General features: G+C 42.1%; 1 protein-coding gene across 6 annotated transcripts in view; it reads right to left on the minus strand.

Annotated features, from left to right (window-relative positions):
* Positions 1-13,643, minus strand: part of rnf213a (ring finger protein 213a) — a 30,654-nt gene that overhangs the window by 12,880 nt on the left and 4,131 nt on the right. For 3 of the 6 annotated variants that reach the window (XM_034592313.1, XM_034592311.1, XM_034592310.1), the window contains exons 5-28: positions 13,077-13,237; positions 12,792-12,962; positions 12,430-12,632; positions 12,040-12,329; positions 11,695-11,953; positions 11,398-11,614; positions 11,100-11,292; positions 10,962-11,017; positions 10,116-10,290; positions 9,875-10,018; positions 9,659-9,757; positions 9,453-9,575; positions 9,122-9,305; positions 8,807-8,980; positions 8,512-8,664; positions 7,812-8,431; positions 7,131-7,290; positions 6,817-7,034; positions 6,376-6,513; positions 6,090-6,254; positions 4,352-5,636; positions 4,057-4,238; positions 3,790-3,945; positions 81-3,683 (exon numbers count right to left, since the gene is read on the minus strand). In XM_034592313.1, coding sequence (XP_034448204.1) covers positions 81-3,683; positions 3,790-3,945; positions 4,057-4,238; positions 4,352-5,636; positions 6,090-6,254; positions 6,376-6,513; positions 6,817-7,034; positions 7,131-7,290; positions 7,812-8,431; positions 8,512-8,664; positions 8,807-8,980; positions 9,122-9,305; positions 9,453-9,575; positions 9,659-9,757; positions 9,875-10,018; positions 10,116-10,290; positions 10,962-11,017; positions 11,100-11,292; positions 11,398-11,614; positions 11,695-11,953; positions 12,040-12,329; positions 12,430-12,632; positions 12,792-12,962; positions 13,077-13,237 — 9,129 coding nt within the window. Of the gene's footprint in view, positions 1-80; positions 3,684-3,789; positions 3,946-4,056; positions 4,239-4,351; positions 5,637-6,089; positions 6,255-6,375; positions 6,514-6,816; positions 7,035-7,130; positions 7,291-7,811; positions 8,432-8,511; positions 8,665-8,806; positions 8,981-9,121; positions 9,306-9,452; positions 9,576-9,658; positions 9,758-9,874; positions 10,019-10,115; positions 10,291-10,961; positions 11,018-11,099; positions 11,293-11,397; positions 11,615-11,693; positions 11,954-12,039; positions 12,330-12,429; positions 12,633-12,791; positions 12,963-13,076; positions 13,238-13,643 lie in introns of all 6 variants that reach the window. The other 3 variants (XM_034592315.1, XM_034592314.1, XM_034592316.1) reach the window with 2 other exon arrangements.

The raw sequence follows: 13,643 nt of genomic DNA on the forward strand, positions 1-13,643 counted from the left end.
CTATGATTAAAATGGCAATTAGTGAAAACAACTGTAGGATATATTTAACACTGGTATGGTATAATAACTTTAAAAGTTACCTCTGTGAAGCAGGAGCAGCCATGGACTTCCTGTCTTGTGTGAGCAAGTATGTAGTCAGCCAAACAACTGTTATTTTGCTCTTCAAAGTAGACCCCGGCCAGATGTTCACTCTCTACTTTGGGGAGCTCTGTGCAGTCCAACCGCACCACTGAGTCTGGTGTAGCACATTTGAGCAGTACGAGTTTAGCTTCTTCAAGAACTCGCCTCTCTGGATCGGAGATTTCTAAACTTTCCTTCTGCTTCTCCATCACTTGCAGAACCACAGAAGCACACGTGTCTGAGTGGTAGCCGATGAAGACGTCTGGGGGTTTGTACTTGTACGTAGGACCCAGGTTTTGACTGCTGAGGGACACAAAAACTCTCACCCATTTCTCCAATTCATCCACCGTCCTCCTCTGCTCAGCTTTGAGGACAGTGTGGATGTCCAGGTAGTGTTTCTCCAGCCTGTTGATGAGAGGTATCGGGAACTGTTTATACACCACCTCTTTTTCCTCAACGACAATTAGCCGAAAGTCTTTGTGCACCCGGCATTTCACACGGTGGGTTCCCAGTCCAAGGTCGACATACTTCTGTCCTCCCAAGCAGACGTAGTATTGGTTGAGAGCGTCATAGAGACTTTCATAGAGGTTCTGCAAGTTTAGGAGCACAACTATTTGACCTGTTTCCATGCAAATCTTTACTCTGTTGATGTTGCGGCAGATCTGGGTATACTCTTGGTCTTTTGGGAAGCTGGATCCAAAGATTATTTCGGGCTGAGAACTTTCTGAGAAGAAGGTCTGCTGCAGGATCTGTAGGGCTGCATAATTTTTTGTCAGCACCAGCAAGTACCGACACTCTTCTTCCTGTCCAACTGCCTGAATGTTTTCTCTCACAAACTCAATGGCACTGATGTTGTCCAGGCTGGGCGCCATCTGTAGTCTTTTGGTAAAGACAGCAACTGCATCCACATCATCCCTGCCACTGAAATTTCTCAGCACTGCTTTCACGGTTTCCTCTGCTGTTGGCTTCCGCTGAGAGGACTTGGCAGCAGCAAAAATCATCTTAATCAAGCTGTAATAGTCGCGTAGGCCAAAAAACCCTTTGCCTTGTTTGTGGCAGATCTTCAAGTAGGCTCTTGCAAAGGGTTGGAAGAAATCCCTGACCTTTTCCAAAACCATTGCATCAGATGAGCATATGCCTTTCGCACTTTCGATCAGTTCCTTCTCATCAGGGTCACCTCGGGAGACAAAAATGCCTCTGTTCATCTTTGCAGGGTCTAGAGCCCAGTTGGAGATACCGATAAAGCCCACCTTTTTGTGCGGGAGCGGCTCATCGTCAATGCATCCCTCTTCTAGCAGTGGGTGAAGGGTTTTCAGTGGCATCTTTGGAGAGTCCTCGGCCAGGCCAATCTCATCAAGAACCACAACTGAAATGTATTCACTCAGGTTCTTTCCTTCCTGAAAGCGTCCACATTGCTTGAATGTATTGATGATGCCTTCTGGTGTTGAGTGGGGGCTGCACTGGAAGGACACCAAGTGGACCTGTTTCAGCCTTTTGTAGAGGTCAGAGTGAGCAGCTTGACCTTGCATTGCATCGGCCACCAAGGTTTTAGACAGAGATTTTGAACTTCCAGGTTTTCCAACCAAGAAGAGAGGGATTCTTAACTCAATGCAGAGAACCATCATGAAGACGTTCTCTTTGAGAGCACTGTTTCTTGCAATAGTATCCCCCATAGGCACGCCACTTAAAAGTAGATCTTGCATGAGTGAAATTTCCTGCATTAATTTTGCTGGGCTGTATGCTGGTGGCAGGCTTTTACTGACTTTCTGTCTGTATTTATCCTTATGTTCTAGGCAGGCATGGTAGCACACTCCGATTGCCATGACTAGAGACCAGAAAACTGTGTCCCTAACCTCAGGCTGTCTCTGACGCCTTTCATTTTTATCAGAGTTTTGTTTACTCTCAAACGCTTCAAGCTCTGCAAACAACATGGCGTGGTTTTCATAGAACCAAACAAAAGCCTGCATGCAGCGTTCAACATCTCTCAAGCTGACAAAGCTGCATTCGTCGTTTCTTTTCCTCATATACTGCTGTGAGGCTGAAAGAACCTCAGCGATGCACTTGGTGTAACTTTCAGGGATTGTTTTACTTTCAACCACTCTTTGCACAATCTGCTGGATGTATATTTTTTCTGTGAGATCATTTAACTGGCCAAAGTCCCACACCAAAGGGATCATGCTGGGCGGCAATGCTTGCACTCTATACACCAACTGACGGAGAGGGATCGATCCAAGCTTTTCATCTGTCTCTTCAGATCTAACTCTGTAACCAAGACCAGCAGATTCTAGCCTCTGAATCATCTCGTCTGTGTGCTTTCGGTAAGGGTTGCATGCTGCGATTATCTGCAAACCGCTGTGGCGTGTCAACCTTTCTCCCTTGACTGTCCTGTCACAGAGGACCTCCTTAATACTGCTGATGGCCTCAGTAGTGTTGGCCTCATCAAAAAAGAGAACAGAGTCAAATCCATAGTCTTGCTTGTTGATTAAAGCAACGTCTTCGGCTTCTCTGACTTTGTTGTAAATCATCTCTGAAGATGTCCCTCCGTGGACCTTGACCAGCTTCATGTTCTCAGTGGCCACTCCACTCCTCCGCAGCTCACAGAGGAATTTGATGAGTCTCGTCTTGCCACACCCTGTCTCACCCATGATAATGACAGGGATGCCGCACCTGAACCGCATATGGATTGCCAGCATCTTCAGAATGTTGTCAGTTGTGAGCTCGTATGTTTCATCAGGGTCAAGAGGCCACTGGATACCGAGAACGTTGCAGAGTCGCTCTATTTTTTCCCCTCTTGGCAGGCTATCAAAGTTGATGTTGAAAGGGACTCTCTGTAGTTTTAAGCCGTCATACAATACCCTTGTCATGACATTCGACTTTATCACCCTTTTAGAGGTAGGGTCAATGGCATCGACAGAGTTTTGGTCATTGAGCTGAAGATGGAAACCAATGAAGGTCATGGACACATGGTCATCATTAAAGAAGATGTATGGATGTGGTTCTTTTTCCCATCTCTTTCTAATCATAAAAGGAGCCAAGTCTTCATCTCGGAGACCAGTGAGGTCCATCTGCTGTCTGCCAGGACTCTGGTCAGAGATACTGAGTGATGGCGTGGCAAAGTCCTTTGCCATCAGGATCATGAAGTCCACCACAAAGGTTTTGAATCCAGTAAGTGTGTCTCCAGTGATAGCAGCATCACAAAAAACAGATGTTTCACAGTCTTGCAGCTGAAAGTTAAGGAACCATGCAAAATTTCTCAGTTCTGCCCAGGATGGGTCCATAATGCCACAGTACATGAGAAGCATCTGAAGACATTCCACACGTGACCCTTCAACTCCCTGATACTTGAACCCGTCAAGATCAGTGTGGTTATGAAATCGTGTGAGATACTGATATGGCCGCTGAAAGGCTGCACTCCTGAATTCCTTATCATCCATCAATGGGTCATCACTGTTCACAACGTTAGGATAATCTTGCTTGCTCATCTCAATCATCAGCACCTCTTTGGGTGGTCGGCAGAAAATATTTGGGAACACGTCTACGAATGTGCTGTTCACAGTTTGAGCCTAAGCAGTAATAAAAAAAAAGAGATAAAAGCACAACCCAACGTCAGAAACGGTTTAAAGTCAGATAACAAATGTGCTGTTAGTGCCAAAACGCTTTAGAACTTACCGGCCGTGCAGCATTTCTGGTTGACTTAACAGACGGCTCTAAAATCTCCATGACATACAGCTGCTGGTCACTGCATTTCCACATCCTTCCCTCAGAATCCATCAGGTAGCGCAGAATCAAGAGTTTGAAAAGAAACTCATGGAGGCCTTTCTGCACCTTCACAGACAAAATACAGTCCATTAAGATTATATGCGATATGTTGAGGCCTATCTTATTGAAAAGGTTATACTACTCTAAGCTCCAAAATAATGTCAAACTCATTATTACCGATGATGTGATGTCGAAATGGAACATTGTGAGTTCTTTCCTCTTGGGGGTGTCCAACAGAGATTGAAGGACAACATTCTCATCCACCTTAGGTTCAATTAAGCGAATGCATTTCCTCATTGACGGCTTTTCGGTTGAGTGCTTCAGTTTCTCATACAGCCTCTTGATGTAGAGAGATTTACCTGCAATTTAAAGTATAGGTCATTATGGGTGGTATTGATAGTAATCGCAGTGAATAGTCATCATGTGAACAATCAATTCTCAATTTCAATCTGCCTATTTAATACATACGCACCAACGCCAGCCCTTTTGGATGAGACGACACCAACGCACAGTCGGTCTGTGAATGCAGCTGCAGCACTGCATTGATCTGCTGGGACGCTGTAGTGACTGTGGAGGTACCTCTGGATCCTTGCAAATGGCTCCTGGGGAACTATGTGCAATCTGTGCTGGCTGAAGGCTGAGGGAAGGTAGGCATGTTCTCTCTCTGAGCTGCAGATGATGACAAGTCTGTAGTCTTTCCTGCTCTGCATTTTCATTCGCTGAAAGAAGCTCTCAAGTTTAGAGCTCACGTCATAAGTGAGCAGATCTCCATACAGCAGAGAGTATATCTTGTCTCCTCTGTAGCCGGTGCTGAGACAGCGTCTGAGGAATAGCTCCACCTGTTCATATGGTGTTGAGGAGTTGCACAAGAGGACTTCATCATAGGTGGGAAGTGGCTCACATTCGCTACTCATGTAAATGGAGATGCAAGAAGTCAGGACCTCATCCTGTGGGCAAATGATCAAGTTAGGCTTTCCTGTGACCAAGCCTTTAGGTAGCTGCCTCCTGATGAAATTACCCATGTAATCATCAGTAATGTCTTCTTCACCCTCATCTTCTTCACTCTTGTCTTTTCTGTTAGCCAGTATCTCCAACAATTGCCCAAGACTGTTTGTACCAAGAACGTGCGGGAGAAAATTATTCATGTCTTTCATATAAGCATTCCATATCAGATCAAATTTTTGGGAACCATTCGTTTGTTCCAAAAGACTTGGTAGAGGATCCAGTTCGCTGATGAAGTCCGAGTCTCCCAGCTCACTTGGCACCATGACAAACGTCTGAAACTCAATGTCCTCATTTTGCTCTTGTGGTTTTGTGAGGATTTCATACCGGAGTGCATGCCACACATGCCTCAAGTCGAAGGATGTGCAATTTTGCTTGACAAAGGAGAGCATCATGAGAACTTGGTCCTCCACATTGGTCACATTTTGCTGAGTCAGCTTGCTGCACAGGTAGACGATCTGTTCGGCTGTGAAGTAGTTAAGATAGTAATGTTGGGACCTCTGCTTGTCCACAAAATCCCTCCAGTAGTCCAGGCATTTCTCCATTTTCCTGCAAAGTTCAGGGAGCTGCTCCTCGATGCAGCCCTCCACAATGACAGCACCGAGAACACTGCCCAGGTTAAAGTCCATCATTATGCTGGGTTCATTGCTGCTTAAACAGCAGTTGATTTGTGCTTCCCAGTGTCTGAACAGAGGATTCCCAGCAGTGTAGAGGGCAATAAATGCCTCAGCTAGTCTCTGAACACTGGCAAAAACCTGAAAGATAAAGAAGAAACTACAGTCAAATGCAGTTTATACATTTTTGTATGTACTGTATATTCTTTCAGTATATTCTTCAGCATAAGGTGGAAAACAGTTGTACTTATAAAACAACTAATCTTTTAATATAATGTAGCGACCAAATTTGCTAAATCTCTAACAATAGTAATACATGTTATATTCAAACCAGAATTAATATGTTCCATCAAATAAAATCTAGTTTACAGCTTTAAAAATGAATTGTATGCAGACAGATTATACAGTATCACAGTATGTGTGCTGTATCACTATAAACTATATGATAACCTCCATAGATATATACACAAAATATTACTCATGATTATTTCAAAATAAAAGTACAAGTACAAGTATTTCTATTATATATAATAGCATTCAAGCTTCCATGCTAAACAAAACGGCCTTAAATAAAAGTGCAACATTTCAGTTTACCTCTGCAAAGTGATCAACATCGTTCTGTCCTTGATCCGCTTTCCCAGACATCAGCATGAGTTTATTCTGCAGCTCCCTCAGGTCCTCAAGAGAGTACCAGCGCATCTGCTGACCCTCATCATGCTCCTCAGCAATCTGCAGCTTCAAGGCGGTGTCAAGACTCAACTAGATTGAGAAAAAACAGAAATACACTCTGATACATCATTTTGAAGGAACTCTGTTCTCGGAGTTAACATCTGTGCTGTACGACCAAAGGGATGCAATTAACTTTGATTTCGTTACTTACCGTTTTTACATTTTGTGCACTGATCAGGTAGACACCCTTTTTGTTGATTGCTGACGCCAAGGAGAGAGACGACAGCTCCACTGACCCGTGGCTGTCCTTCACAGTCTTCAGCCATTCCAAGTGTCGTGCACTGTCCCGCTACAAGAGATAAAATTCGTAAATACGGTGTTATTTTATATTTATGTTTAATGAGGTTAGCATTAACACAAGTAGCCAGTATGACATTAAAATTCATATGACTGTCAATTATCAATGTGTACTAGATATATTGATTGTAAATCATCTGCGGGATTTGTCCATCACAAAGTGTCTCCAAATGACTGGCATCACCAATAAGTCCTTCTTCAGGGTAGAAGTCATATCCAAGGTTTAATTTTAAAGCCAAAAATTCAAGTCCTGCTCTAGCTTATTAGTACAAATATTAGCAAGGCGTCTTCTTACCAGTTTTTTCGGTAGGTTGCCATCGTTCTCCAAAGCTTTCCAGAGCTTCTTCTGCACCTCCTTGAAGGCGGGAAAACCAGAGTCTGGTTTGAGCTCATAAAGCATCGGGGAGTAGCCAAGGACAGCATCATGGAAGCAAGCAACGCGATCCACGTCCATATCATTCTCTCCCGCAGAGATGGAAGCCAAGTCAACAAACACCTTCAACTCGTTGATATCTGATAAAAAATAACATTTATAAATAATTTGCTTGAATGAGAATTATACACAATTTTATTTTGCAACTAAAATTAAAAAAAAGGACTACTTTTTACCTTCAAGGGCATCCTTGACCCATTTTACAAAGTGTCCTCTGAGTCCCAGCTCCCGGAGGCACTGTCTGCGCGGCTCATCGATGTCCACCAGAACCTTCTTTGCCTGCATCAAGTCGTTGTCGATCCGATTGAGCTGCTCTTTCTGAAAGTCTGCGTGACTCTGAAATTAGGAAGACAAAATTTAAGATTCCTAAAATAGTTCTGAGTAAATCACACTCACTAATCACCTCAACATCATCAGCAGATTATTACCTGCGCCAAGGAGGTTATGTTTTCATTTACGTTTGTAAATTTGAAGGATTATATAAATCCAAATTGACAGATTAACATGAAACTTAACATTGCGAGGGTTATTCCACATTTTCATTGATTTCTCAAAGAATTCATGGATCTTGATAAAAAATATCAGCCATGTTCAGGGGACTGATATTTATGAGTGTGTGTAAATTGGTGCAGATCCAAATAAATATCTGGATCTAGTGAATTTAAATCTGGTTTCAGGGACTGTTGGGCCTCGGCGGAGGTATGCATTCTACTAATTGCTATTTAAATTTGTGTATGCATTATCTCTACACATACATCGTATTACACATGTGGTGTGCAGAAGGAGGTTTGTAGCCGACAAACGTTTTACACAAGAGTTTTGGGTGCAATATACAAAATTCAAATGTGGCCACTTACAACTTCAGTGAGAGTCTCGAGAACCCCGAAGTCCCCCTGCAGATGAAGCGTCTCTTTAACCATCATGATGATTTGAGCTGAAGCCACGGCGAGATGAAGCTCGTGATACTGCTCAATCTGTTGAACCCTGCTGTTGATCCACTTTTTGTCGGTTGATTTATCAACTCTGCACATGATGTCCATGTCCTGCGCAAGCTCTTCATACTTCCCCTTGTACGCTCCAAAGAGCTGGTTGACCTCCTCGAGCATTATGCTGCCTTTCTTCAGAGAAGTGTAGATGCCTTTGTAATTTTCATAGCAAGGCAGGAAAACTTCATCGTGCATCATTTCTGGTGTTGCCATAATGTCTGCTACTTGCTGTTCGTTGGGATCATCCAAAGTAACGTCTTTGGTGACCCAGAGTTTGGCTTGTTGCTCCCAGCACACTTTGAATATATAGCTGTCTCTGAAGGTGTACAGGGTCTCCGCCATTTCTTTGATTTCTTCACCCAGACTGAAGTAGGTGACAACGCCAGCCATCTCAGAGGGCAGTTCATCAAATGGATGAACCTCCATGAAAAGGTTCAGGGGCTTGACGTCAACGTTGACCCGTTGTGTCTCTTCCATGTCGGCAACATCGACTGTCGTGTGATTTGAAAAAGCAGGTGTTAAAGTTGTGGCAACATTAGGATCAAACCAAACTGACTGATTCACTCAATACCTGTCATGTGTTCCTCAAGTTTGTGGCTCATTGTTAAGAACATGTCCACAAGCTTCTTCTCGTGGTACACGGCTTTCACTTCGTTTTCTCTGCATTGCAACAGCCTCCTCATTTTGGCAGTATCTTTATATTGTTCATTCTCAGAGAGGCAATCTGTCAAAATCAAACCACACGCACAAATGTAAATATTTCTATTAGGCCAGTGCACAGGAACATAAGCGTGTTCAGGGGTTACTTTCATCAAATGCAAAACAAATGTCTGGAGAAATCTTTAAAACTTATTTAGACTTTTTACCGATTTTCAGCAGTTCTAGGAAGAAATCTCTCTTCTCCAGAATGATGTTGAGCAGACTGATCCGAATTTTTCCATGGACCAGTTGATCGTTGATGGCTGTGAAGGATGATATGGCAATAGCAAATCTATCCCTGGCATCCTGAGAGAGGGTCTCGATCAGCTTTTCTTCCGCCCCTGCAATGGCAGAAATTCCATGTCAGTGTTTTGTCTAAATCAACAGCAATGTCTTCTTTGCCTGACTGACTTTGAGATCACGACAGGCCATCACTCCCTTAACCATGTCTAAATCTTTTTTTCTTTAACGTGAGGAAATACCGTGTAGTTTGAAAACGTCTTTGGCTGCACTCCAGGAGAGAAGGTGCCTGAGGACCACTTCTTCATCTTCTTCATAGTTTCCTTGACGGTCCCTCGGCCATGATTTCTGGATGATGGCTGAGAGGAGTTTCCCAAACTTCCAGTTTATCTTGAGCCTCTCAAACAGTTTGCCCTCAGACTTGGTCTGCATAAGAAGTAAAACAGCAAAGAGGATTATGTGCATATTTTAGAGAGGTGCAATGGCCTTGTGACTTCCAGAAATTCAAATTCTTGAATACACGATAAAAGTGTTGTTAGGTATGACAAGAGGAAGAATGAGGAGTCTTCATACCTGGCACAAAGATGTAACCGCCTCAAGAGCACACCTCTCAATACTAGCAGAAATATGTGGATGGGAAACACTGAGTTCTTCTATTTTTGTGCAGTAGAATTCAATTTGATCCACAGCTTGTTCCTGAAACCACAAAAACATAAATTATGTTAAATATGTTAAATTGTTAAACTTTTACTGAAATTTACAAAACGTGCATGACGTACCTGTTTGTACTTGCCCTCAAAATCCCTTGTGAACTTCTGTCTCCACTCTTCTTTGCAATCTTCATCTTTGAAGTCGACGGCAATTATGTTGTTCCACATCTGTAAATCACGACCAACAAAAAAGGGACAATTTACCAGTATTCTCTGACAGAAATGCATTGTGAGCATATGTCTATATGTTTGGTTTTATTTTCAAAATATAACAAAACTGCTCACTTCCATCTCCGCTGTGACCTTTACTTGAAACAAGGATGTCACGGACGTGTTGAGCAAACCATATCTGAAGGAGCGATTGATCCAGTCTCTCATAATGGTTATCGCCTGAGAGATGAAGTCTTTTGCATATTGCTGCTCTGTCTCCTGAAAAGGAATTATAATCAGGCCAAGTATATTTGAGATCAGCAAAACTTAATTCTGGTTGAAAAGGTAATGGCTCGTTCACATTGACTTCACATACCTGTTGTTTTTTACAATGAACAAAGTCTGAAACTGATGCAACCAGATTCATGCAGGCTATGGGAATATTAGTGATGTCCGGGCCATATGATGCTGGTTTGACTGCTCTGCAGATCTTCTCTAACAGTTTCACTGCTGTCGCAAGACACTCTCTCCTGTAGGCCTCAGTAAAATAACTATGATGAGGAAAAAGAAGAATGCAAAATTGAAATGATCAACTTGGACAAACATGTCAACCCTTCATAGAGAAATGTACAGAAGAGTGTTAGGGCCAGGCATAAGGAATACAAGTGAGAAGATGAAGATTTAGTTTTTCCATTTTGTATTTCAAGTATTAAGTTTAAATGTTCAAGAAGTAAGTCGATATAAATCTCTTTTTTTTTTAATTTTGCATATGGAGAATAAATTTAAAAGTTCAAGATTAAAGTCGAACTTTTAAGAATATATCAAACTACTAACAACTGCAAAATGCCTTTTGGAGATGAATTGGTGAAATTAAACTTTCAACTGTCAGTTTTGGTGCCATGGAAATTATTAATTTTTTTAGCTCATAAACACAGTGTGGTGATCAGTATTAAAGCTTTGAAGATATTGTGCCTAAAACCATCTGTTCAGAGGGAGAAACCACACAAGTCTTTTTCATTTGCCTGGTCTTAACCCTCCTCTGTTAAATGTCATTTCATGGTCTACATAAAAAGCCATGCAAGAACACTGAACAACAAAATCACTTGTCTTAAAACGTGTGTTTAGACAATGACAGTTTACCGACAAACACAAATAATCAGTGACTTCATGCCTTTACAATTCAATAAAAAATAAATCAGCTAAATTTAGAAGAGCGAGTCACCTGTATTTTTCTTCAATTAGTTGCATTTGAATGTGCGAGAGAATGTCAGTCACTGCCTGTAAAACAGAAGCCCAAGATTAATTGAATTTAATGCACTCTAACCCCGAAATGTATTATTTACAAATGTTTCCACTTCACCTCGGAGGTACTGTAGCCAACATCCTGAGGAGCTTTATTAAAGAAAACAAGAAGTATGTCCAAAAGCTCAATGTCGATGTTGCCGATCCACTCCATCAGTTCATCAACTGGCAGCAGGAACAAGCAGGATCGTGTGAGAAGTGCATCCACCTCCATCAAGTGTCTGTGGCTCTTTATCAGGTTCACAAGTGCCCTAAAAACAGGAGCGGTAAAAAAAAAAGAGCAGAGTAACACCCACTTATCTGCAGATAAATGCACTGTGTAAGCTCAACTTTGGTAAAGTTAGGGGGACTCTTACGTTCTCTCTTCACTGTTCATGTGTGTCCCTGCACTAATTTCAAGGCCTTGCAAACCGGCCCAGGATGAGCCGTACTTCACGTTTCCAGAAGTCGGTATTTCGAAGGGCTTTGTGGTGCCTTTGAGGAGGTGGAGGAGCGGCAGCACCAGAATCCATCGGGGGTTTCCCGCTTTTCTCACCGCATTTATCAGAGACTCCAAATATGCTGGGAGACTATAACAAAAATTGTAAAATATGCAGTGATTTTCAGTTATTTACTGGAGAAGATGAATGACTGGGAAAGATTCTGTACTTACTTTTTGAGAATAATGACATCCTTTGAGAGATCTGCCCAGTACTGAAGGAAATCCTCTTTGCTTTGTTTGGGCAGGCAAAGCACGGTGCAGAGCTTATAAAGCTCAGATTCATTTAGACGGATACCATGCTTCTTACATACACATAGCATGATCACAGCCGCCCTCATGGGGTCGTGAATGTAGAGCATCTTCCCATCTCCATCCTTCAGCCACTGAGGAACCAGGCTCGTCAGCATGAACTCTTTCAGCATCTTCGTCACCTAAGAGGAGAAATCCACAGGTAATCAATCTACCTGGGTGTTTGTAAGCCATGTATAATTTTACTATGCCAAGATTATGAACTTACATCGTCTTTTCCATAATCTAAGGAGTACCACTTCTTATGTGTCTCCTCATAAACAAAGGGGTCCCCGTAAACCTCAAAGAACTGATTCAGTTGAATCAGAAAACTTTTCAGATTGATCTCACTCCAGCTACTGAGAAGATCAAATATGGTGGAAAGCATTATTTTCCCAGCGATCTCTCTGCCTTGAATCAGACTCATCCTTTGTTCCGGCCAAAAGGTTTCTTTAAAGCGTTTGAGAACATTCTTTGTTGGTTCGACACAGATGATGTCATCATACTGATGCCAGTCCCCTTTAACAAAAAAGACAGAAGACAGACATTTGAGGATGAGAATGAAAAATCCTGTATTCAAATCCTCGTTATAAATGGCCTCTGTCAATTATATATTTACCATCATTGAGGAGTCCGGACTTGACAAACAAACATCTGTTGGTCGTCTTCTGCACAGAATCGATTTTGTAAATGAACTCATACTCATATTTTCCCTTTTTTTTGTGGTAGACAACATATTTGTATGGTATCGACTTAGATGCAGCTTTATATTTGCTTGTCGTCAGACTGCCCTCAACAAGAAAACCATGGTCTCCGAGATGCCTGTGTGAGGAGGAGAAGAAAGTAAAATTTACTTGGTGATGAGTGCAGGTTGGGCACTGGACCCGATTCTACAGATGTTCTCCCGAGTTCATGTCTAAAAACGGCTTCAGCTGCAGGTGGCCACCATCTGAACTTCACCGACCATTTTAGAAAACATACCTGGTCACTTGCAGCTCAACTGCATTTTCCTCCCATGACCTCCCAATGGGAGACCCAGCCCTGATAAAGATCTGATCCTCATCCGGATCAAATTTGAAATCCTTCGAGAGAACGGCGTGGAAGTAAATCGTGAGTCTGTCGTGCGCTGCAATGGTCTGGTTCGTGGTCGGCCTAAAAGGCGAGAATAAATGAACACAAAAATACTGCAGTAAATATTACACACATCGGGATTAACCTGGCAAAAAAATTATCATAGTGTGCAGCCATCAAAGACAACGTCATCACCTTTTGGGCGGTGGGCCAGCGGGTGTGTTGGATTCTGTGTTGTCCGCACCGTCGTCCTCTGAGGTTTTGGCTGGAGTCGAGTCCTGCCCACTTCCAGACTGCTGCACCTCCATGGGCTCTACTTTCACCTCTGGGTCAACACTTGAGCCTGTAGTGACCACCTGTACAAGGATCGATAAATATGTATCCTAAATATATACCGTCATAGGGCTGTTGGTATGAACTTCAGGAGTCTGAGATTCTAATTCAAATATTAAAAAATACTATATGATTGCTGTAATTGTATTTTTATATATATATATATATATATATATATATATATATATATATAATATAATATACATAACAATGAATAACATTTTCACTGTGTTTAGTTGTGAGTTGCTTATTAATTGCATTTAAAATGTTCATTCAACATTTGAATTTAATTTGAATATTAAAATAATAAGAAATAAACATTGATTGCCAGCCCTACACCCTAAACACCTGCAAATCATGTAGACAGATTTAAATGTAGATTTCTACTTCTCAATAAGAATAATAACTTTGTTAATACGTTTCACTCAG

Source organism: Hippoglossus hippoglossus, chromosome 8 (assembly GCF_009819705.1).
Source record: "Hippoglossus hippoglossus isolate fHipHip1 chromosome 8, fHipHip1.pri, whole genome shotgun sequence".
NCBI classification, from domain to species: domain Eukaryota; kingdom Metazoa; phylum Chordata; class Actinopteri; order Pleuronectiformes; family Pleuronectidae; genus Hippoglossus; species Hippoglossus hippoglossus.